Source organism: Oryx dammah, unplaced genomic scaffold (genome assembly GCF_014754425.2).
Source record: "Oryx dammah isolate SB20612 unplaced genomic scaffold, SCBI_Odam_1.1 HiC_scaffold_12, whole genome shotgun sequence".
In the NCBI taxonomy this organism is placed as follows: Eukaryota; Metazoa; Chordata; class Mammalia; order Artiodactyla; family Bovidae; genus Oryx; species Oryx dammah.
Window position 1 is genome coordinate 15,464,898 of NW_024070196.1, and position 26,513 is coordinate 15,491,410.

Genomic DNA, 26,513 nt, shown 5'->3' on the forward strand with positions numbered 1-26,513 from the left:
ACATTTAGAAAACGGCGGCGAAGTGTGTAGAGGTAAAACAATTTAGGGCATATTGTGATTGCCTAAGCTTATCATGATGGTGGCTAAGACCTCGGTAGTTGGGGAGAAATGGTGACATGTACAAACATTTGAGGTTTTTTTTTTTTTTTTTAATGAGCTGAATTCAGCAGAGTTTAGTGATGGATTATATCTGGAAGTAAGGTGTGTAGAATAATTCAAACATTCTGATCTGCATGACTGGATAGATAAGTATAATTCATTCATGTAAGGCATAGTGGTCAGGCACAAGGTTTAGAAGAAAAAATGGAGCCCTCTGTGGCTCTTAATTGAACCAGTGGCTGTTTAAACTAAGTTAAAATTTGTTAAAATGAAATTAAATTAAACATTTGGTTTTTCCATCACCTTAGTCACATTTTAAGTGCTCAGTATTCACATATGGATAGTAACCATCACAATGAAATAGCACAGCTTTGGAACATTCCCATGACACAGAGAGTTCTGTTGGACTTCACTCATCAAGGATAACCAGCAGGAGCATCTTTAATGAAGAGCACTAGTAACATAAAATCCTCCTTTCTTGCTGCTCACTGGAATTTAATGTAAAGAATAAGAGGGCTGATATCAAGCTGTATCCTTGTCACCAAAAGGCATAAGGTTTTCTTGTTTCCACCCCCCCACCCCAAGTTGAAGGTATACAGATATATGTCCTTGCTGTGATATCTAGTGAGAGTGAGATTGTGCTGTTTCTAGTGGGGGGTCTTTCTAACAGTGTTGAAAACATGGACATCCTCCCTAAACACTGAGCTTCATCCCAACTTGGCTCCTTACTATCTGAATGACTTTGAGTAGATTACTTATCTTCCTTGAATCTCAATTTCCTCATTTGTAAAATAAGTATCAGTTCAGGTCAGTTCAGTTCAGTTGCTCGGTCGTGTCTGACTCTTTGTGACCCCATGAATCACAGCACGCCAGGCCTCCCTGTCCATCACCAACTCCCAGAGTTCACTCAGACTCACATCCATCGAGTCAGTGATGCCATCCAGCCATCTCATCCTCTGTCATCCCCTTCTCCTCCTGCCCCCAATCCCTCCCAGCATCAGAGTCTTTTCCAATGAGTCAACTCTTCGCATGAGGATAGTAATAATAATAATAATAGCTACTTCCCTGGACTGTTATGCATATAGAATGAGTGAACATTTGTAAAGTTCTTATTATCGTACTTGGCATGAATAAGCATAATAAGCACTACATAAATATTTGTTAAAAAATAGAAAATATATAAGAATTTTGTTCAGTTGTTTGAGATTCCAACATTTCTGGTTCTGGTAAGTGCACATTTGAGCAAAATATTTGCACCATCTTTGCTGACCTGGGTGAAAGTGACATTCAGATGAGTCCCTCACATGGGAGATTCCAATGTTGTCCTCCTATGGAAGGATAACTTTCTTAAGAGAAATCATGCCTGCCTGCTCATTCGTTCCAGTTGTGTCTGACTCTTTGTGACCCCATGGACCGCAGTCAGTCAGGCTCCTCTGTCCATTGGATTTTCCCAGCAAGAACACTGGAGTGCGTTGCCATTTCCTCCTCCAGGGGATCTTCTCAACCCAGGGATCGATCCTGCATCTTCTGCATTGCAGGCAGATTCTTTACCTTTTAGCTGCTGAGGAAATCATAACTCAGTAGGGATTAAGAAGAGAACGAGATGTGCATTCATAAGACCTCATGGTACAAGTCTTGACCCTGCCACTTCCTCATAATATGGCATCAGACAAGTCACTACGCTGCTCACTTATATTCTCGTTTGTCTAGAGCAGTGTCGTCTACTGTAACTTCCACGATGCTGGACCTGTTTTATACTGCACTGCCCGCTCTGATAACCATGTGACTGTTGAGCCCTTGAAATGTGCCTAGTGGGACTGAACTTTTTATTTTGTTTAGTCTGGACTTTGAAACAATTATATCTGAGGATTGTTGTAAGAAAAAGGAAAGAGACACATTCTATACCAAAGTAACCTTGATGACCTGGAAAACCTCATGGTGCCCCTCAGAGAGCTCTACTGCCAAGAACCATGTGGAACCTCTTGGATTACCATATACCTCTGAAACTGGACTGGGGACATCTACATTCCAGATCCAGGGGTGAGAATTCACAGGGGTGATCCCCACAAATGTTTACACTTTCTAAAAGAATGGGCAGGAGTTATGGAAAAGTAATGATGCTGTGAGCACAAGTTCTTGCTTTACTAATCTTTCAGGTATGTTAGTAATTTTCCTGGCTACCCAAAATGAAAAACATGTATTAGTATATGTGGGTTTAGGATAAATTTCAGACAATATACCACCACTTTAAGTATAAGTGGAACACTGAGCTTTAAGAAATAAAAAATAATAATAATAATAATAAATGACCATGTTTGATAAACTTTGTAGGGTAAGTGAGATGTTATTTAAAGGTAAATAAACACCAAATCACCTTTATCAGAAACAGAAAATAGACTCTCAGGATGGAATAAAACATGCTCAACATTCCTCATTCTTTTTCTAATGAAGTTACCTGAAATTAAATTATAGAACTTGGCTGGTTATCAGATACAAACAGATTCTGTGATTGCAACTAATTCCTGTAGTTACCTTGAGTGTATAATACCACACCCACTTATTTTAATGGCAAGCAAAAACCAGAGTAAATGATCATTCAGAATGTCCAGTCATTTTTTCCAAACTTTGCTCAGTTTTATGGTATCACCTGACCGTTTTATGAAATGAAGCCACCCACCAGTCATTTATGGAGTCTATTCTTCATTGACTATTTTGTATTTAATTTTTTTCCTAATGGGTAAACTTTTATGACTTCTTTTAGGTTTGATTTGAGGTCTAATTTTAGTTAATGAATGAAAGACATTTGGCTATTAAACTTGCCACCCATGTACACCCACATGTAGTTTTAGAGTGTGATAACTACCAAAAGCTCTATTTAAATTGTGTAGCTATTTTTATTTTACAAAATGGTATTATACAGCTCGTTGTGGGAAAATATTTATATTTGCTTAGATAATAACAATTTCAGATAACATGTTAATGTTTTTCTTACTGGGCTGTATCCTTTGGTAGATAAACTTTTATCAGGCTATTTGGTCTTACTACATTCTTGTAAATGAATTAACTATTATTCTTTGACATTCTTTCTTACAATAATTACTTTTCAAAATATCAAAGATTTTTGAGTTTATATAACCAGATTTTTTTTATTTTGGGGGGTTTACATATAAAATAGATGCTCACATGTGGAGCTTGACCCTGGGACTAGAGCAATGTTTTGTGTATGTTCCTTAGACAAGCTGAGTGTCTCTGTGGTTATTTTTCTTTTGAAGAAGTTGGCAAAGTATTTGTAAAAAAAACAGTCTTGAAAGAGCCTAAACTGTATTCTAGACATTTATATCTCATCACTACCTCCCAACTTCTTTTACATAAGCAGAGAGAAAGCTTTGTGATGAAATCTTTACATGGTGTGTTACTCAAGATTGTCTAGAGAAACAGAACCAGTAGTAGGTGTGTGTCTGTGTGTCTGTGTGTACTCATCCTAAAATCTTCAGAGTGAGTCAGCAAGCTGGAGACCCAGGAGAGACTCTGATGTAGTTTTAGTCTAAAGGCCAGCAGGCTTGAGACCCAGGAGAAACCAATATCCTAGTTCAAAATCAGTCTGGCAAGAGGAGTTCTTTTCTGCTCAGCCCTTTTGTTCTGTGTGAGCCTTCAACTTATTGGATGAGACCCACCCAATATAGGGAAGACAGTCTGCTTTACTCAGTCTATAGAGTTAAATGTTAATATCGTTTAAAACACCCTCATAGACACATCTGCAAATACATTTGGCCAAATATCTGATGTCTTGTGGTCCAGCCAAACTGACACACAAAATAAGCCATTGCAGTAAGAAATGCAATATGAAGATACATTTCAAATCTTTCTCTATCCCTGAGGAAGAATTAAAGAAGCCAGGGTTACAGACCTAGACCATATAAGGTTAGAGGGCTCAACGGTGACACATTTATATATTACATGTATCCATTGTATTTGGAGTAGACCTCAGCATCCTGCTTTAGGGTTAGTTTATATCCTGTTGTTGTTCAGTCACCCTGCTGCTGCTGCTGCTGCTAAGTCGCTTCAGTTGTGTCCAACTCTGTGCGACGCCATAGACAGCAGCCCTCCAGGCTCCGCCGTCCCTGGACTCTTTGCAACCCCATGGACTGCAGCACTCCAGGCCTCCCTGTCCCTAACCATCTCCCAGAGTCTGCCCAAGTTCATGTTTATTGCATCGGTGATGCTGTCCAGCCATTTCATCCTCTGGTGCCCTCTACTCCTTCTGTCCTCAATCTTTCCCAGCATCAGAAACTCTTCCAGAGTCAGCTGTTCACATGAGATGACCAAAATACTGCAGCTTCAGCTTCAGCATCAATCCTTCCAAAGAGTATTCAGAGTTGATTTCCCTTAAGATTGAATGATTTAATCTCCCTGCTGTCTAAGCCACTTTCCAGAGTTTTCTCCAGCACCACAATTTGAAGGCATCAATTCTTTGGTGTTCTGCCTTCTTTGTGGCCCAGCTCTCCCAACCGTATGTGACCACTAGGAAGACCATAGCCTTGACTATAGGGTCCTTGACTATATGGAGTCAGTTTATAGTCTGACTTTCTCTCAAATATCAGAAAAATCTAAGAACTACAGTCTGCAAGCAGTCCTTTCATTCACTCAGTCAAAAGGCCTACATTACACACTTTCCATGGACTAAGGACTGTGGTCAAACAAAATGATAACGAAGACAAGTCTCAGCGACTCAAAGACTCAGAGCAAGTTTCCTTGTGTTGGAATTCCCCCTCTTAAATGCATTATCAGTGGGCTTTAAAACTATCTTTAAAATAGAAGCTTTAAGTAGATGATAAGCTTTCTCCTCTTTTAACTGTTGTTCTATTTTGGTAGTCTTAAATCTAGTTTTATTTTTTACCAGCAGAAATTTTTTTATAGCTCTGTATAATTAGAGAGATTCAGTTAGAGCAGGTGGGTGGCTGGAGCAAGGAAAGCGGTCTGATGTTAGTTTGCTTACTCAGCTTCTCTATTGCCCAACACCCTCCCTGCTCTTCTAGCCATGACACCCAGGGGTGTAAGTAAGGAAGTTTACAACTTTTGTCTGTTTAATTATCTTTCCAATGTTTCATGCATCATATGTGAACATTGGAAGGCAGGTTTGGTTATTTCCCTTTTAGTTTATATGACTCATTTCATGTTCAGTTATTCCTCTTTATTCTTCCAGGAGTCCTTTGGGTGTTTTTCCGTTTTTTTTTTTGGCGGGGGGAGGTGGTCTCATTTTCTCTTTATGTTGTTTAATAACCTGCATTTCAAGCTTATTATATACTTCATTGTGTGTTTCACATTTTGGAAAATTCAGCAGGTCATAAGAACTTCCAGGAACTACTTGAAATTTTCCCGGCAGAGGGAAAGCATGTATTTTTGAAATATTTAAACAAGGCAAGATGAAATAAACCATATAGACAAAAAGTGTCCCATCAGGTTATTTCCAGAGTGCTGTATGAATATTTCATCAACTATCAAGAATGTCAAACTTTACAGTTGAAATGTCAAGAACCATGGAGCATTAGATATTTCTCAAGTAGGCTTTAGCAATCACCTGTCTCCTTTGGAGACTTATTTTATATAATTTGCCTTTTATTTTTGTAGGTAGCAAAGTGAAAATAGATGGATGGCAGTAAGTGCCAAAAGAACTTTAATGTGTAACCGGCCTAAGCTTATTAATATTTGAATATTCAGTCTTTTCAACTTTCCATGCCTCACTATTAGTGTCTTGGAGAATCAGAAGGAATTAGAGACAAGCTAGAAGATTTGTTTTAAAAATAGAACTTTAGTAAGAGTAGAGTAGGGAATTCATAAGAAATTCTATGTTTTCTAGCAGGACAGGAGATTTTCCAGAAAGAAATTTTTGTTTTTATTGTTGTAGGGTAAAAATTGAAAGAGACAGCTTTTGAAAGAGAAGCTGTTGTTACTGTGAGTAAAATGATAAAGTTTATAGATGGGCAAGGAGTGTTTTAAAAAATATTTTTCTATGAATTGAAAATACATTTACAGAGCTCATAATCTTTATCATTCATACTAAAGACTTAGTAAAGATGGGTAGCTATGTAATTATAATGTGGATGCCAGATTTCTATTAGGTAAAAGTGGCAACATGCAGGCTGGACCACAGGGGCCTTATCTATGGGTCTCAGAATACTGGACACCACTATACACTTGAACACATTTTAGAGATTATTACTGCATACCTAGATTCCATGCCATTCTAACTGAATGATTCAGAAGTAAAAATTCCCAATTATAACTTATCCTGAGTTCAGGTTTAATATTAAGAGTACATGAAAGATTATAAATGTACTTCTAAAAGTCAATAGGTCCAGGTTGTAAATGCAACTCACTCAACATATATTCTTTGAGTACCTTCAACAAACAAGCCACTGTTTATTGTTTGTGATTTTGTTAATTTGTTATGTATTTTTTTGCCTTTGTAGTGCAGAATTTTGTGGGATGAGGAAAGTGTGTACGTGGGGATTATAGTGTAAAAGTCTTATAATATTCTAGTGACTTCGAGACTAACAAGCAATTCTATTTAGATGCCTCCTTCTGTGAAGCAGCAGGTTTCAAATTGTTTCCTAAATTTCCTTTCAACTGTGACATTGTGTGAGTTTGTAGTTGTTGTTTTCTTATAGTCTATATCAAAAGGCTCTTAATTCAGGTATCCTATAATTTAGATTACCTAATGGGATATTTTACAAATGAAGGAGGTGCTAATAATTGCAGTGGAGTAACATAGGGTTGCTTCATCTCCAGCATAGTTTGGTTCAATGACAAATAATGGGGAAAATCAGGAATACAGCGCATACCATATATATACACAAAAAGACCTTTTTATCTAGGCACATAAGTGACTGCTGTGCTTTGGAGCTGTATTTCTGATACACATGTCATTAGTATACATAAAAGTCATATACACAAAAATGTATATAATCACTATATATCATATATATATATATTTGATATATGATATAATGGTTAGATATAAATACATATATACTTATTTATACAAAGTAAAAACAAAGATCATGGCATCCGGTCCCATCACTTCATGGGAAATAGATGGGGAAACAGTGGAACCGGTGTCCGACTCTATTTTTTTGGGCTCCAAACTCACTGCAGATGGTGATTGCAGCCATGAAATTCAAAGACGCTTACTCCTTGGAAGAAAAGTTATGACCAACCTGGATAGCATATTCAAAAACAGAGACATTACTTTGCCGACTAAGGTCAGTCTAGTCAAGGCTATGATTTTTCCTGTGGTCATGTATGGATGTGAGAGTTGGACTGTGAAGAAGGCTGAGCACCGAAGAATTGATGCTTTTGAACTGTGATGTTGGAGAAGACTCTTGAGAGTCCCTTGGACTGCAAGGAGATCCAAACAGTCCATTCTGAAGGAGATCAGCCCTGGGATTTCTTCGGAAGGAATGAAGCTAAAGCTGAAACTCCAGTACTTTGGTCACTTCATGTGAAGAGTTGACTCATTGGAAAAGACTCTGATGCTGGGAGGGATTGGGGGCAGGAGGAGAAGGGGACGACAGAGGATGAGATGGCTGAATGGCATCACTGACTCAATGGATGTGAATCTGAGTGAATTCCGGGAGTTGGTGATGGACAGGGAGGCCTGGAGTGCTGCGATTCATGGGGTCACAAAGAGTCAGACACAACTGAGCGATGAACTGAACTGAACTATTATATATATAAATTACTAATGGAGAAGCAGAATGTGTCAAATAGAGCCCAAGTAACAAGAACATTTCAAAAGATCCTGTGTTGCAAGCCCTTGGATGCATGACCACGATGGTTCAGCCTTGGGCCTGAAAGTATCTCTGGTGAGAAATAGTTTTAGCCTGTGGAAGCTTCAGCAAATCCAGATAAGACTGTTTCAATGCAGACCTTTAGAGTTTTGAAATGTGCTGGTGCCTCCTGCATCATCCCAATCTAATACTAGACCCTAGTTAAGAAACAAAACTTCTGATGATGGGACACAGCTCTGGCCTGGAGCTGCCCATTATGAAATAGGTACTGATGTGATCCCATTGTATGATACAGGAGTAAGGTATTGTGAGATGGGAGTGATATGTTTGGAATTGAGCTTAAGCAGATCTGGGAGGTATGAACATATTTCATAAAAAGCTGTCCCAGAGTCTCATGTCATTGACCTCATGTCAGTAGCTCTATTTCATGACGCTTCTCTCTCATTCATACTTATAGCCCCATGGGAGATCTCATATGATTAACTCATGGAGGAGGAAAGAATTCAAACTCTTAAAAAGATGGGTCGGCCTGATATTTCAGGTAGATAATGAAGGTTAGTAATGACAAAATCCATCCTGTGGGTAGATCTGAAGAGCAGTGTAATTGTTATTCATTTAGAGAGAGAGATGGCTTCAGGCATGGATATATATTGAGTATTAGCAAAGTGAATGATCTGGAAGAAATCAGACTAGAAGATTGGATTCAAGGAATCTGGACAGGGGTATGTGGATGGGCCTATAGGAGTTAGCACAAATACCTTTATGTCTGAGAGCCATGCTCATCAGAAAACAAATACTGCATAGAAGGCCCTTTACAACCAGATGGACATTATCACCTGCCCATGGATATTAGCCAGACTCTCAGACACCCCAGAGTTTGTGAAACAGACCCATAAATAGAATGGCCTTGGTGATAGACACAGGAGTTATACTTGAACCTAAAGGCATGGCCTCCCTCTCCAAGACTGATGTAGCTACTGTTACTGCTAAATTAACATTTCATTAACATTGGCAATGGACTCAAATATTGTACCATTCTGTTGGGGAGACTGAGCAACTATTTGGTGGCAGGTCAATTAAGTTGGATCCCTATGACCTTGGAGAAGGCAACAGTTAATACTGGGATTTGAAGCATAGTTTGAATTTGTGTTTACTTTTTCTGCTTACAATGCCACTGCTGGCTCCCACATCTGGTGGCTCACGGAATGCCTGATCCAATGATATGTTGTCCCATATGACATTGCTCCAACCAAAGGACACTTGTTACATCAAATGAGCTGCAATACGAGTTTGTAATCACTGCCCTCCATTCTACCACCACCAGCCCCCGCCCCCCGGCCCCCAACCAAAAGCCATTGACCTGGTAGAACAGTGGAATAATATTCACCTTGAAAGACTCAGCTAAGGTACCAGCTTGGGCAAAAAACTTCCAGGATGAAGTTTATATACTAAATCAACAGCTTATATCAGATGTTGTGCCTGTCATAGTCAGAATATCCACCCTTAGAAGAAAGGGTGGGCCCTTATATCCAATCACAGTGCCCTACTTGGAGATCTGTGCTTCCTTTCCCTATAACCTTAGGCTTTGCCAGTTACAATGCTGATTCTTAGAGTAGGGGCAGAGGCAGTTCTGTCAGAGGACCCATTAAGAGTCCCAATTAACTGGGAGTTGTGATTGATTTTACATGTGATGTGACTACCATACATTTGTAACTGAATGGACCAGGAGAGATAGTAAAAGGTGTTTTGCTCATCACCATGAGGAAACAGGGCTACTGTTCACAATCTGAGCAAAGAAAAATATAACTAGAACTCAGAGGTGTCCCATGTCCAAACGAATGGGAAATTACCACAACTAAAATTCCATGAAAGAAAGAAAACTAAGAGCCTAATCTCTTGGGATTAAGGTCTAGATAACCTCACAAGGCAGCAATCCAGACCAGTTGAAGTACCAGTAGAGTCTGAGGCAAATCTGGAATGAGTGGTAGAAAAGATTGGTGATCAGCATCAGTTAAGGCCCCCAGATCAGCGCGAGTATCAACTATTATGCTTGGGGCACTGCTTCTCTTTAAATCTTTGGGGAATTGCAACTGGCCATCACTTTGAAGGATTGTACTTGAACTTCCTTCTTGGGGAAGATGAAGGATGTTCTATATGGTATGTGGATTTCATAACATGATGCCGGTGAACCTGAATTATGCAAGAGGTTTGCCTGTCCTGGGCCCAGTTTATGTGCTTTACTATGCCTACTCACCTCCAACATGTCTTCAGCTTTTGACCACTTGCTTGATCAAGAGCACCAGCTAATGCTACCACTGTCTCCTTATCTCCAAATTCCATCAGCTTATCAGTCTCCCTATAGCTCAAACAGTAAAGAATCTGCCTGCCATGCAGGAGACCAGTGTTCGATTCCTGGGTTGGGAAGTTCCTCTGGAGAAGGGAAGGGCAATCCACTCCAGTTTTCTTGCCTGGAGAATTCCATGAACAGAGAAGCCTGGTGGGCTACAGTCCGTGGGGTCACAAAGAGTCGGACACGAGTGAGCGACTAACACCCACACACACATCAATCTCCCTTAAGGTGAAGACTAGCCATTGTCATGACCCCAATGTCTGCCATGGAAATATCCAGAGTGAATCTGTATGGCTTTCCAGACCAGACCCAGGAAAGTTCTGTCTCCACTGAGATATTACTCCCCAGTGGCTGCCCAGAGGCAGTGGCTGCCCACAGATTATACTACTGGAGGTATGAAAGAGTTAATGCCCCATGGAGGTCTTTACCAGTGAACTAAAGAAGATGGTAAGGAACTGGTATAAATAAATGACTTTTCCTCCACCTAGAAAATCTTTCCAAAGAGGAGAAATTCCATTATGACTTCTCTGGAGTTCCATGTGGTCAAGTAGCCAGCTTTGTTTTCTTGTGAAGTTCTTCCCAGCTCATTCAACAGACCACCTTATGTCTGCTTTTGCTTTTTCCTTTCAACCCTTCTCTTCTTTCCTCCCTCTGGCTGACCTGGGATTGTTTGATCTCAGGCCCTGCCTTCCAGAGAACCTAGGAGGAGATACAAAGCAAGGCTCTTAAACTCAAAAGTTTTTGCTTATCAATTCAGAGTTAAACTATGGTACAAACAACCCTAGCCTTCCTGATTGAAAAGTTGGCTGATTTTGGTGCACCCAATTATCTTCACTATTTTAATGTATTAATGTAATTTTTTTTTTGGGGGGGAGGGGGTAGTACTAGTGATAAAGAGCCCACCTGCCAATTCAGGAGATGTAAGAGACATGGGTTCAGTCCCTGGGTCAGAAAGATCCCCTGAAGGAGGGCATGGCAACCCACTCCAGTATTCTTGCCTGGAGAATCCCATGGACAGAGGAGGCTGGTGGGCTATAGTCCATGGGGTCACAAAGAGTTGGACATGACTAAAGTGACTTAGCAACCATGCAATGTAATTTTTTTCTTTTTTAAAAAATCGTACAGTGACTTTCTTCCTCTGCCCCATTTTGTTTTATGCATTTTTCATTGCTCTGGTTTATTACGCCTTTATTCTATAGTTCTCCTACATTTAAACTTTTATTTTTTAATGCAGAGAAACCTTACATTGGTTGGTTGTCCCTTTCAAGATGTGTATCGAATGTTTTCTTAGGAGAAACATGCAGTGAATGCCAGGTTTCATCTGCGTATTCCTGTATATAAGTTTTGACATACTGGAGGAATATAATACATTTTAAATATCAGTTTATAGATTTCCTCCCTGCTTCCCTAAGTCACTCTCTATAGAACACTACGCTTTTCAGACCACACTTTGTCAGATTTGTCTTAGGCAGGGAGGTGTATTCCACCCCAGTATTCTACACCATAGTCAGGGACTTTACAATCACCTCTTCCCTTTCTCACCACTTCCCCTTATAATTATTATTTCTGATAGAGATTCAGGGACAACATACATTGTAAACCCTTGGTGCATTTAATAGTATTAAACAGGAATACTAAGTTAATATTTCTATTATAACCACATATTGAAAATAAAGCTCAAAATCTTACCTAGTAAGCTGATGTATCACATTTGCTATGTACCTCGTGTTTAACCTAATCACCTGAGTTCTTCTAGACTTGGATATCTTCAGCTTTTTAAATTATGTGTTTGTTTTGGTTGTTGCTACTTTGTCCTGAATTTGAACACCCTGTCATCTGAGTCCACAGAGAACTTGACTCTCTAATTCTTCAACCTTCCCTCCTAATCCCCCTTCTGTCATGAACTTCCTTTACTCTAATTGTCCATTGATTAATTACTTCTGTGAATGTTGTGTGATGAAAGCTAATCTATGGAAAAGTTGAGACTGAGATTAATGTTCACAGAAATTATAAAGACCTCAGGTGGAAGATACAGCAATACTATATTGCATTCCTGCTGAAACAAAGCAAAAGCAGCTACAAGCATTTGAAAGCAAGTCACATTTTTGCACACCATCCATTATTCTTGCATTTAACAGGATGTTAAAGATTCTACATCTTCTGAATTTATTAGCTTGGTATTTAGCATGTTTCACAGCCAAAATAGCAAAGATGGTTCATTATTGCTGGTTAAATTAGCCTCATGAAAATGTTGTTGGTAAAAGGTTACAGAAATGAATGAGAAATCTAACCAAGCAGCATATTAAATCATTTATCATTATAACTTTAAAAGGCATTCAGATGATTTAAATTAACTTGGCTAAAGGGTAGAGAATTAGATAAAAGTTAATAATTAAAACCTAGATGACTTGATTAGGTCTTTTGATAAAGATGGGACAAAATATAGGCATATAGTATTTACTTAAATTGTCCTTGGCAGAAATTAAGACCAATAAAATCATACTTGATCATACTATTTATGGTCTTTAAAAGAATTACAGCTATATTATACAGGTTAGATAGCTCGTTCCAGATTATTTTATTTTGAATAGTCAAAGCCTAGAATTTAGTTATTTTTCTATTGAGGTTTAGTATGATTTTTTTAAAAAGAAAGCTGAATGGCCTCTCTATATATTAAGGGTAGTAAGTCTTTGTCATCTTTGTGAAATTTTTATCAATAAATTAAAAATGTTTTGTTTCTTGATATATAGAAATATGGGCTTCCCTGGTAACTCAGTGGTAAAGAACCCACCTGCAATGCAGAAGATGCAGGTTCAATCCCCAGGTCAGAAAGATCCTCTGGAGGAGGGCATGGTAGCCCACTCCAATATCAGTTCAGTTCAGTTCAGTCGCTCAGTCGTGTCCAATTCTTTGCGACCTCATGAATCGCAGCACACCAGGCCTCCCTGTCTATCACCAACTCCCGGAGTTCACTCAGACTCACATCCATCAAGTCTGTGATGCCATCCAGGCATCTCATCCTCTGTCGTCCCCTTCTCCTCCTGCCCCCAATCCCTCCCACCATCAGAGTCTTTTCCAGTGAGTCAACTCTTCGCATGAGGTGGCCAAAGTACTGGAGTTTCAGCTTCAGCATCTGTCCTTCCAATGAACATCCAGGACTGATCTTTAGGATGGACTGGCTGGATCTCCTTGCAGTCCAAGGGACTCTCAAGAGTCTTCTGCAATACCACAGTTCAAAGCATCAATTCTTCTTGCCTGGAAAATCCAATGGACAGAGGAGCCTGGCGGGCTACGGTCCATAGGGTTGCAGAGTCAGACATGACTGAAGTTACTAAGCATACAGAAATTTTAATTTTTGTGTGGGCTAAACGATTCATATCTTCATGTTAAAATGATTTTTTTCCTAATAAACACAAAGTTTTCCTGAAAGGGATGGTCAGTCAATTAGTTTGGCAACCCTGATAAAGCATTTTGTATGGGTGGATTTAAGATAAAAATCAGTATTTTCTCTTCTTTTCCATACTTAACAGAAACCAGGAGCTAAAAGAACTTGGTGAGCTTTCTCCACACTGGGACAATCTACGAAAAAACGTCCTTACTCACTGTGATCAAATGGTGAATATGTACCAAGACATTCTGACAGAACTCAGCAAGGAAACAGGTGTGAAATCAATGACTTCACATATTCAAAGTGAAATGAATTTCATGTATGTTATGTGAAAGCAATCATAAGTATTATTATGAATGTAGAAAAGCCAACATTTTTTTATGTTCAACTCTACCATCTTGGCATGAAAAGCAAAGAAGAAAAAATTATACTATTTTCCCTCGTGACATCATTCTAGGGGTAACAGAATTTTTTTAATTAAATTTCTGAGGGGAAAAAAAAGCAGCTCATGCAGGAAATATTTTTCTTCTGAACTTTTACATCAGATGGACTTTTCAACACCTGTTTGTGCACGCACACACACATGCACATACTTATTTACTAACGAGGTTCGATTTTTTTCCACCTAGGGTCCTCTTTCAAATCAAGCAGCAGCAAAGGAGAAAAAACATTAGAATTTGTTCCAATAAATCTACATCTGCAAAGAATGCACGTACACAGCCCTCACTTGAAAGGTAGGGATATAGTATTATTTTTCAAACGGACAAATCATGTTGGTGTGTATTTCTTTAAATGGCTTGACTCTCGGAGGAATTTAAAATTCTAGCAGTTATACAAAGATGAAGAGGAAACAGTTGAAGCTGATAATGCCCTGAAACACTGTGAAAGAAACCATTATATTTTCATTGTAAATATGGTGTCTGAACTGAGTTGCCAGTAACTATACAAAATAAGTGTTAGCTTCCTTAAGTATTTTCAGCAATTCCTAAATAGCTACCCATTGTGCTACTATTTGAATTAGAAAAAAAGGTGAAACAAGACTGGTTCATTTTGTATCTACCCTGAGAAACCAAAGTCCGAAGGTGGACTGACAGACTGTTTCTCTGACTTAGTGGTGACCATCAACAGGATCACCTCCTTCTCTAGGAGAAGTGGATTTATCAGAAAGTGGTAGAGTATTTTGATGTACTCAGTTTTGAGATACATTTTTCAAGAAAATATATATATTTTCATAACATACTTAAATAGCTCTAGAGTGAATAATAAGATGTTGCTGCTACGTAATTCCTTGCCATTTCTCAGTATAAAATATATTTTAAGTTTTCTTCTCATCTCCCTTTTTCTTTAACTTACTGCCATATCATATTTTGTGAATATTTGGGGGAGCCATCTGCCACTATTTATCAGCAAAAGGACCATATCATGATGTTTGTCCAGCAGCTTTGTTAATGATGCCATCCACACCCATTACCTCTCAAAGCTCTCTCTGTGTGAATAATAAATTCTATGGTCCTCCTACTCATCCTCACAGATAGCCAAAAATTCCTTTAGATTGTCAATCTTTCATGCTAAGTCTGTCAACATATACATACAAACATGCACATAGTCATTCACAGATGCATCTAAAGAAGTATTCTAACACACAATTTTGCAGCCATCGTCACAACAGAGAGGTTCATTCAGTTCAGTTGCTCAGTCATGTCTGACTTTTTGTGACCCCATGGACTGCGGCACGCCAGGCTTCCCTGTCCCTTACCAGCTCCCGGAGCTTCCTCAAACTCATGTCCATCAAGTTAGTGATGCCGTCCAGCCATCTCATCCTCTGTCATCCCTTTCTTCTCCTGCCTTCAATCTTTCCCAGCATCAGGGTCTTTTCAAATGAGTCAGTTCTGCGTATCAGGTGGCCAAAGTATTGGAGTTTCACCTTCAGTATCAGTCCTTCCAATGAAGATTCAGGACTGATTTCCTTTGAGATGGACTGGTTGGATCTCCTTGCAGTCCACGAGACTCCAACAAGAGTCTTCTCCAACACCACAGTTCAAAATAGATTAGGCTTTTTTAAAAGTTAAAATGAAATCTGTCTGCTTTAAAATTACCTAAAGTTTTGTAATCAAAAAAATTTGTATAAGTTTGTGCATACTGATTGTCTATACACAACCAGCTAACATACAAGTTCAAACGTAATTAAAATCATTCTGACATATGATTGTATTATTGCTGTGAGTAAAAGTTGTTCAGTCCTGTCCAACTCTTTGTGAACCCCTGGACTATACAGTCCATGGGATTCTCCAAGCCAGGATACTGGAATGGGTAGCTGTTCCCTTCTCCGGGGGATCTTCCCAACCCAGGGATCCAACCCAGATCTCCCTCATTGCAGGCGGATTCTTTACCAGCTGAATCACCAGGGAAGCCCATTGTTGTATTATAAATATATTATAATTATATTGATTATTTGTGTTCAATTATAATTGCATTATAATATACCTTATCAAGTATCTGAAATTTTAACATGCATCCTGTTCACCAAAAATTATGTCAAATGAAAGCACTGAATTAAAAGCAAGACTGATTGGCCCTAAGGCCTTTAGAAGCTCTTCCTTGGTTACTTGTATCTATTAATAATTTGAACATAACATCATCTAATGGTTTTTAAAAATCATCAAAAACAAAGTCATAAAGAAGCTAGGACATTCAAAATCTATCTGGCAACCAACATGATTTTTTTTTCAAATAGCCAATATGAAGAGACTTTTATGATAAAGTAGCAAGTTTATATATTTTGTAGTAGAACAGAATTTCAGCTTTACCACTTTATGTTTGACCTTAAGCCTGTTATTTAATCTTTCTAAGCAGTGTTGCTCCTGTCCTGATTAAGTGAGCTAGAGCATATAAAACATATGGAATCAACAATAATAGATTTTGTGATACATGCAATAGTTGCCATCACTGGAACAAAGCAGATTGTCAGTTTTTTCATGACAGTTAAAATTGGAGGAAAGTGATCAGTTTAGAGCTTATTAAGCCACCTCATGCAGAGTTGACTCATTGGAAAAGACCCTGATGCTGGGAGGGATTGGGGGCAGAAGGAGAAGGGATCGACAGAGGAAGAGATGGCTGGATGGCATCAGTGACTCGATGCACGTGAGTTTGGGTGAACTCCGGGAGTTGGTGATGGACAGGGAGGCCCGGCGTGCTGTGATTCATGGGGTCACAAAGAGTCGGACACGACTGAGCAACGAACTGAATTGAACTGAAGACACATTGAAATCGTCAACCAAAAAAGTAGCCAGATTTAGAGAAACAACGATTTAGAGAGGCATTTTGGAAAAATCACTTGCAAGTTCCATGATGGAATAAAAATAAGAGAGAAAATAATAACTCACGTTACAGCTATGGATGGATAGCAGTATCATTAAACCATGTCTGCTGGAGACAAATTGATATGAATTTATACTTAAATATCTGTTCAAATATTTGGTGATGATCCTTAAAATACTTCCAGTATACAAAGGGAAATTATTAGCTAAGTAGACTTTTACATTCTACTTACTTCTTAAAAACAAAAGAACCATTTACATTATGCTGTTTTTTCCCAGGTTAATATCTGAAAACAGACTAGAGTGAACTGGTATGCTACAAGACATTTAATTATTTAATTGTTGTTTCTGCAGTGTAAAAGGAACTGACAACTAACATAAAGACATTTGAAAAAGCAAACTAAATGTCTTCTGATTAGTTTAGTGAGATATGTATCAGTTTCCTACAGCTGCCATAACAAGTACCACCAAGCGGGAGTCATAAACAGCAGAAATGTAATTACTCACAGTCTGGAGGCTGGGAGTCGAAAATCAAGGTGTTAGCAGAGCCATGCTTCCTCTGAAACTTAATCTTAGCTTAATCTTTAGCTTTCTTATTTTTCTTTTTGATATATCACCTGATCCTCAGTCTTTGCATGTTGTTCCCCTTTATGTCTTTATATCATCTTCTGTGTCTGCTTCAATGTCCAAATGTCCCCTTTAAGGACATACTGGATTAGGTCCTGTTGGATTAGGACCTGCTCTAATGACCTTATTTCAACTTGATTGCATCTGTGAAAACCTTATTTCCAATTAAGGTAATATTCTAAAATACCTTTTTGAGGGGAGGGTGGGCACAATTCAACCCATAATAAAAGAATTTCTTATTTATGATGACAAATACCAAACAGTAGATAAAGCTAGATTTTGAAGTTACAGAACTATGGTGTGCATGCTCAGTCACTAACTCATGTCCAACTCTTTGCAACCCTAAGGAGTGTAGCCAGCCAGGCTCCTCTGCCCAAGGAATTTTCCAGGCAGGAATACTGGAGTGGATTACCATTTCTTCCTTCAGGGGATCTTCTTAATGCAGGGATTGGACTCTCCTGTGTCTCTTGCGTTGGCAGGCGAGAGAACTAGGGTACAAGTCATCAACTAGAGAGTTTTTCACATGTTTTCAGAAAGACTGATTTCCTTTGAACACCTGAGAAAAAAATGTGCAAAAGGACTAGAGATCTAACACCCAAAAATTAATCTGAAAGTACTGAATTCTGTTACATATAAATTTTCCCCCAAGGCTACTCACATATCATATATCTATCTACCTATCTATCTATCTATCTATCTATCTATCTATCTATCTATCTATCTATCATGCATGTCCTACATATAACATTAAATATAAAATTTGTATGTGTTAAAATATATATGTTTTAATAATTTTAAACATTATTTTGAGTTGAAATTCAGTTACATTAGGTGCTTTATAGACCAGATCACCAAATCTATATTATCATAGAAATTAAAAACTTGACTGACTTCTGGGGGCTCTACCCCTTACTTTTCCTAGTTTAACCAAATTCATAACCTTTCTGTGCTTTGATTATCTTTATTTGTAAAGTATAATGTTTAAAAGTTATAAATGTAGTCAATCAAATTTTCTACTTATATAGCATATTTTTAATAGCAGATTAAATGAATCATAGTTAAGTGTACTTAAGATCTATAGTTGCTGATTTCAATGTTTAGCTGAATTACAGACAACATTTTGCAAGGTAATGATGCAAGTAAGATTAGCCAAGCCTTGGTATTTCACTGGTGAATTATTTGGATATAGTCTACATCTATTTTCATTCTTACCATTAGTAAATTGCATCTATCCACATTTGATTAATCTATCTGCTATTTTTGGAGAGGTAGTTTTGCAAACAGTAGCAGGCAGATTCACTAAAGACTAGGCTAATGTCTAGCTCTTGAAACAAGTAACTGAGCAGAACTAATGTTGTAATGTCTCATACTGACAAATGAAATAACCTTCATTTAACTTCAGGTGGCCCCAGACCCATTAAGTTAATTTTTCATCCTTATCCATTGCTTAAATGCAGCAAATAGAATAGCCACCACTATAGGGATCTTAGCAGCTTTGACTACAATAACATAAATCCTTAAAATGAAGACAGTTTCCCTCTCCAGTATATTTTCCTTTCATAGAAATATAGTCGTGAATGTTATGCATTATGGATTCTTGTGATATTCTATGTTTAAGTTATTTTATATGTTATACATATGTAATAGTATATAGCACATAGAAAAGAAATGGAGGAAGGAAGAAAAGAAGGAAAGGAGGGAAGAAATGAAGGGAAAAGAGAAAGAAAGGAAAAAAGAAAGAAACTACTATATTATACTGTAAAGCTGCAGTTGGAATCAGGTGCAATATCTGCCTGGATTTACTGTTTAATATGGATGAGCCAGTTGACTTTTCTGCCCCTTACTCTTCTAATCTCTACGCAGGAGGAGCTATTAAAAGCTCCCTGATTTCTGTATCTCAAGAGCCTGGGTATATCACCTTATCAATGAAGCACAATTATCTTGTAGATGTATTTAATGGTGATGCCAACATGCTCGGACTATTTTGAAACAGATTTCCCTTAAAATTCCCTATTGTCCTGTGATTCATACCCAATTCATTTTGTGGGCCATTTTAAAGTCAAGGTTTGTGTTTAAATTTTTCCTTGAAATGAGATCAGCAGGTCTACATTTTTTCTTTTGTTTTCATCAGCACTATTTTTATAGTTGCAGGAATTTGAAAGAGATCTTCTGGGAAAAAACAGACTTATTATCTCCTTTTATTAATAAGTGACTTTTAAAAGGGTATATAAGGCAGCCCTATTATTAGATTTCAAACAACCTAGTATCTTTAGCCTAAGGAGACTCAATAGCTTGAACTCCACTTTCCCTATGTGGTGCATGAGATACATTTTCCTAAAGCCAAGGAAGTTTTGAAATAAAAAATATCACAGAAAATATGCATATTATTTTTTTAAAAGAGGACACGATTTTATAACATTTATATAAAATAACTTTCCTATAAAAGTTTAACTTTTTTCCTATAAAATGAAAACTTTTTTCCTATAAAATGCTTAACTTTCCTATAAAATAAAATGCCCATCTATATGTTTATAATTGTCTCAGTACCAAAAATCTGAAAGTTAAGGGCTATTCATATCACAAAAGATAATATAAGGAGGATAAAATGAGGAACATCTTAAATGAGACAAATATCACTGATCAGATTATTTTAGAATTTTTATGTTTTGATTGATTCTTTTTTTGTATATGTGATTTTTGCTAGAGAAAAACAATCAGTTGCAACTAACTCTAACTAAATTTGAAAGAATAAAACTGCTCCTAGGATATATTTAATATATGCTGTTGAATAGAATGAATAACTGACTTCAGTTCAGTTCAGTCGCTCAGTCATGTCCGACTCTCTGCGACCCCATGAATCACAGCACGCCAGGCCTCCCTGTCCATCACCAACTCCCAGAGTTCACTCAGATTCACGTCCATCGAGTCCGTGATACCATCCAGCCATCTCTTCCTCTGTCATCCCCTTCTCCTCCTGCCCCCAATCTCTCCCAGCATCAGAGTCTTTTCCAATTAGTCAACTCTTCGCATGAGGTGGCCAAAGTACTGGAGTTTCAGCTTTAGCATCATTCCCTCCAAAGAAATCCCAGGGCTGATCTCCTTCAGAATGGACTGGTTGGATCTCCTTGCAGTCCAAGGGACTTTCAGGAGTCTTCTCCAACACCACAGTTCAAAAGCATCAAATCTTTGGTGCTCAGCCTTCTTCACAGTCCAACTCTCACATCCATACATGACCACTGGAAAAACCATAGCCTTGGCTAGACGGACCTTAGTTGGAAAAGTAATGTCTCTGCTTTTGAATATGCTATCTAGGTTGGTCATAACTTTCCTTCCAAGGAGTAAGCGTCTTTTAATTTCATGGCTGCAGTCACCATCCACAGTGATTTTGGAGCCCCCCAAAGTATAGTCTGACACTGTTTCCACTGTTTCCCCATCTATTTCCCATGAAGTGATGGGACCGGATGCCATGATCTTAGTTTTCTGAATGTTGAGCTTTAGGCCAGCTTTTTCACTCTGCACTTTCACTTTCATCAAGAGGCTTTTTAGTTCCTCTTCACTTTCTGCCATAAGGGTGGTGTCATCTGCATATCTGAGGTTATTGATATTTCTCCTGACAATCTTGATTCCAGCTTGTGTTTCTCATGATGTACTCTGCATAGAAGTTAAATAAGCAGGGTGACAATATACAGCCTTGACGTACTCCTTTTCCTATTTGGAACCAGTCTGTTGTTCCATGTCCAGTTCTAACTGCTGCTTCCTGACCTGTATACAAATTTCTCAAGAGGCAGATCAGGTGGTCTGGTATTCCCATCTCTCTCAGAATTTTCCACAGTTTATTGTGATCCACATAGTCAGAGGCTTTGGCACAGTCAATAAAGCAGAAATAGATGTTTTTCTGGAACTCTCTTGCTTTTTTGATGATCCAGTGGATGTTGGCAATTTGATCTCTGGTTCCTCTGCCTTTTCTAAAACCAGCTTGAACATCAGGAAGTTCATGGTTCACGTATTGTTGTCTTCAGTGAGCATTTTAGAATATATAACACTTTTCCATTTTGTTTTATTTTTAAATTAAATTTTATTGGAGTACAGTTGCTTTACAATGTTGTGTTAGTTTCTATGACGAAATGAATCCTTACATATGTATATATGTTTACCTCCTCTTCTTTGGATTTCCTTCCTGTTTAGGTCACCACAGAGCAATGAGTAGAGTTCCCTGAGCAATGCAGTAGCTTCTCGTTAGTCATCTATACCATAGTTTCTATACATACTGTCAATATTGTATATAAATCAGTTCCAGTCTCAAAATTCATCCCATCCCTCCTGTTTCCCTTGTGTCTATACATTTGTCCTCTATGTCTGTGTCTCTATTTCTGGCTTGCAAATAAAATCATCTATACCATTCATCTCAATTCCACATGTATGCGTTAATAGTCAATATTTGTGTTTCTCTTTCTGACTTACTTCACTCTGTATGACACTCTCTAGGTACATCTATGGCACTTCAAATGACCCTATTTTGTTCCTTTTATGGCTGCGTAATATTTCTTTGTATGTGTGCACCAGATTTTCTTTATCCATTCCTCTGTTGAGGTTGCTTCCCTCTCACAGCTCTTGTGAGCAGTGCTGCAGTGAACACTGGGGTGCATGTGTCTTCGGAAATTATGGTTCTCTCTGGGTATATGCCCAGGAGTGGGATTGCTGGATCACAGAGTAGTTCTATTTTTAGTTTTTAAAGGAATCTCCCTATTGTTCTCCATAATTGCTGTATCAGTTTATCACTAATACGTTTTGTAATAATTTATCTTTATAAAATCTGAATATATAAAATACACGTTTTCTAAGAGTTTTGTGTTGTTTTTTAAGCCAGAACAAGTTAAGTTTAATAGCTGGCTGACACTCAGAGATGTTCATAAGACAAGCTAGGAACTGGTTAATTTAGTGTGGAAGAAGTCAGATCTAGCCAGAGATGGAGATTTTATAGGCTTCTGTAAAAATATAGTGTTAAAATCCTAAAAGAGATAAGTTCATACATAGAAAATAGAATAGAAAAGAGTAAAAGTCAGAATTTTGGATATGAAAAACCTTGTTCATAACTTTGGAGGTTCTTAACTATAGATGAATTTTAAAGAATGCTAGTTTTTTCATTTAGATTTAAAGATAAATAATTGGCTTTTTTGGGAGTGGAGAGTATTTGAGTCACTTGGTTCTCTTCCTTTATCTACTGTTTCCAAGTCTCTTAGTTCCTACATGGGTGATTAGGATTCCCAACATTTCAGTGAGATGGATGAATAAAGAAAAAGTTTCTGTTCCTAGAAAGTAGCTTCAGAGGATGCCTGAAACTATGGATAAATTGAAGAGACAGATTCTCCATGAAGCTAACAAAGCTTAGGTTCAAGCCCTTTCATATGCATGGGCTTCTTTAAAAGACCCTAAAAGGGGCCTTAGCAACGTGTTTGCAGTCACAGATAGTTTTGCAAATTTTGCAAAAGTAAGTCAGTTTTGTTGTTGTTGTTGTTGTTCAGTTGTTCAGTTGTTTCTCACCCATGGACTGTAGCACACCAGGCTTCCCTGTCCTTCACGGTGCTTGCTCAGACTCATGTCCGTTGAGTCAGTGATGCCATCCAAACACCTCGTCCCCTATTGTCCCCTTCTCCTGCCTTCAAATCTTTCCCAGCATCAGGGTCTTTTCTAATGGGGCAGCTGTTCATGTCAGGTGGCCAAAGGATTAGAGCTTCAGCTTCAGCGTTAGTCCTTCCAATGAATATTCAGGACTGATCTCCTTTAGGGTGAACTGGGTGGATCTCCTTGCAGTCCATGGGACTCTCAAGAGTCTTCTCCAACACCACAGTTCAGAAGCATCAATTCTTTGGTGCTTAGCCTTCTTTATGGTCCAACTCTCAGACCTGTACGTGACTACTGGAGAAATCATAACTTTTACTAGATATAGCTTTTACCTTTACTTTCCTGGTGGCTCAGATGGTAAAGCGTCTGCCTACAATGCGAGAGACCCAGGTTCAATCCCTGGGTCGGGAAGATCTCCTGGAGAAGGAAATGGGTACCCACTCCAGTATTCTTGCCTGGAAAATCCCATGGGTGGAGGAGCCTGGTAGACTACAGTCCATGGGGTAGTAAAGAGTCGGACACAACTGAGCGACTTTACTTTCACTTTATGAGACAGATCTTTGTCAGTAATGTCTCTGATTTTTAATATGCTGTCTAAGCTTGTCGTAATTTTTCTTCCAAGGAGCAAGTGCCTTTTAATTTCATGGCTGCAGTCACAATCTGCAGTGATTTTGGAACTCAAGAAAATAAAGTCTGTCACTGTTTCCATTGTTTCACCATCTATTTGCCATGAAGTGATGGGACCAGATGCCATGATTTAATTTTTTTGAATGTTGAGTTTTAAGTCAGCTTTTTCACTCTCTTTCACCTTTATCAAAAGGCTCTTTAGTTCCTCTTCACTTTCTGCCATAAGAATGGTATCATTTGCACATGTGAGGTTACTTATATTTCTCCCTGTAATCTTGATTCCAGCTTGTGTTTCATCCAGCCCAGTGTTTTGCATAATGTACTATGCATATAAGTTAAACAACCTGGGTGACAATATACAGCCTTGAGATACTCCTTTCCCAGTTTGGAACCAGTCTGTTGTTCCATGTCCGGTTCTGACTGTTGCTTCTTGACCTGCATACAGGTTTTGCAGGAGGCCGTTAAGGTGGTCTGGTACTCCCATCTCTTTAAGAATTTTCCATAGGTTAATCTCCATCAATTAAAACTTCTCTCTTAAAAGCAAAACAAAAACTGCTCTCTTCCCTCAGATATTGACTTTCCTCATCCTTCCTCTCCTTGTTGGGTGGTGTTGGAGAAGCCACAAGTTTTCTTGGATCTAATAAAAATCATAGACATCTCTTTTGGAAAATTGAGTTTGGAATGTATATAATTTGTGCTTGATCGGACATGTGTTATCCACGTGTTTTTAGTCACTTTGGAATATTGTTGTTGTTGCTGATCACCCAGGTTTTAGCAGAAATTTAGTGTAACTCTTTGCAGCATCATGCCCCCCTCGCCACCCACAAGTAGTTTAAATTGATGCACAAACTGATCTTATTCAGAAGATTGAGCCTCACTATCACTTTCCTTTTCAGACTAAAAATTTTGTTTTTTTTAGAGAAATAGCTAAAGTTAAAATATCAGCCTTCTATGCTTAATTGATAGGATTTCTTTCTTTTTTTTAATTTTTTTAATTTATTTTTAATTTTACTTTACAATTCTGTAGTGGTTTTGCCATACATTGACATGAATCCACCACGGGTGTACATTTCTTTCTATAGGGAAAATAATCATAGATAGTACTTATTGAATGCTAACTTCTTGTAACTACTTCCCACTCTGTTTTCTAGCAGAAGAACCATGGCATAGAGAGATTATATACTTTTCCCAGTGTTGCACAACTTTTACCTAGCAGAGCTGTTATATGCAGCTGCGGACTTAGAGTCCAGTCAGTAACTTAAACTGTTCACTCTCCGTTCCTGGGTTAGAAGTCAGAAATCCCTGGGTATAAGGTCTTTAAGACTTTAGATGAGGCAGACAACTACTCAAGGTCCTCAAGTTTCTCATCAGATAAGTGAAAGTGGACAAGAATTTAGTGTTGGCGGTTTCAAGCGATCCCACGATCACTCGAGAAAGTTGTGATCCCCACTTCTATGAAGGAAAACGGAGTCACTAAGACAATTAATGTCTGTCTGTGGACACCTTAGAACCCTTTTCTTAGATCTTAGGTTAAAATCCTCTGGACTAAGAAATCTTACATTTCACACAAATCTAGTATGTTGCTAGTTTAAGAAAAGATGGCTTCCCAAGTGTGGTGTTTTTGGTGAAGAACTCACCTGCCAGCGTAGGAGACGTAAGAGATGTGGGTTTGATCCCTGGAGGAGGGCACGGCAACCCACTCCAGTATTTTTGCCTGGAGTATCCCATGGACAGAGGAGCTTGGTGGGCTGCAGTCCATAGAGTCTCACAGAGTTGGACACGACTGAAGTGACTTAGTAGGACTTTTAGTTGAGTAGTGACTTTTTAAAAGAAGGCAAGCTCAGAACTCCAGTAGTCCATTAAATGACTGTTCAGTGTCTGCTTTAATGGCTGTTTAGTTTGGGTTGTACTTCTGGGGTTTTTCTGTGACCTTGAGTTCTCTGAATGCAGCTGAAGTGCTTTCACTTGAGGACCTATTTTATTTTAAAAAATTACTGTTTCGGGTGTATTTGGCTTGAACCACTATGAAAAAGTCATGGTATGTACCCGAAGCTAATAAAATAATTTATGTTTTCCCTGTAAATGAGATTGGAAAAACAACCAAGATGTCAATATCAAAATCAATTTGAAAAGGATCTACTATGAAATTAGATTTCTCAAATAAAATGTGGTTTAACAAGAGGGTATTCACTTAGTCTTTCTTCTTATAGGGATACTTTTCATTAGAATGTAGGATGATGGCATGTTTTGAAGTGGTAAACTTAATATGTATCAAACTTGATGGCTTTCGAGATCAAAGGATTGAGTTTCAATTTAAATGTATGGGTTTTTTATTATTTAAAAAAAAGTATCTCACTGGAAAATAGATCAAAACAATTTGTGTATTTTTTCTATGCCACCTAGGGAAATTGCAAAATTCAATTGCATGCATTCAAAATTGTGTGATGTAGTGTATACATAGGCAAAAAACTGTGGCGTATAGATTTTTGTAAAGGCACTAGTACCATTTTGTCCTTGGGTCAAAGTAATGTAATATTTTGTTCTTTTCTCTGCAACTTTTGGTTGAAAGATTGTTCATTATTGTTGAATTTCAATATGACTGCAAATTAAATGATGCAAAACACAATGAAGTAAAATACACAAAAGACCAATTAATGTGTTATCTCAGTAAGTATATAGAAGAATGAGAGAAC

General features: G+C 38.1%; 1 protein-coding gene across 4 annotated transcripts in view; it reads left to right on the forward strand.

Moving 5' to 3' along the window:
- INPP4B (inositol polyphosphate-4-phosphatase type II B) overlaps positions 1-26,513 on the forward strand; it is a 704,914-nt gene that overhangs the window by 501,937 nt on the left and 176,464 nt on the right. For all 4 annotated transcript variants that reach the window (XM_040250456.1, XM_040250457.1, XM_040250454.1 and 1 more), the window contains 2 exons: positions 13,770-13,900; positions 14,257-14,361. In XM_040250456.1, the coding sequence (XP_040106390.1) occupies positions 13,770-13,900; positions 14,257-14,361 (236 nt within the window). The remainder of the gene's footprint in view (positions 1-13,769; positions 13,901-14,256; positions 14,362-26,513) is intronic.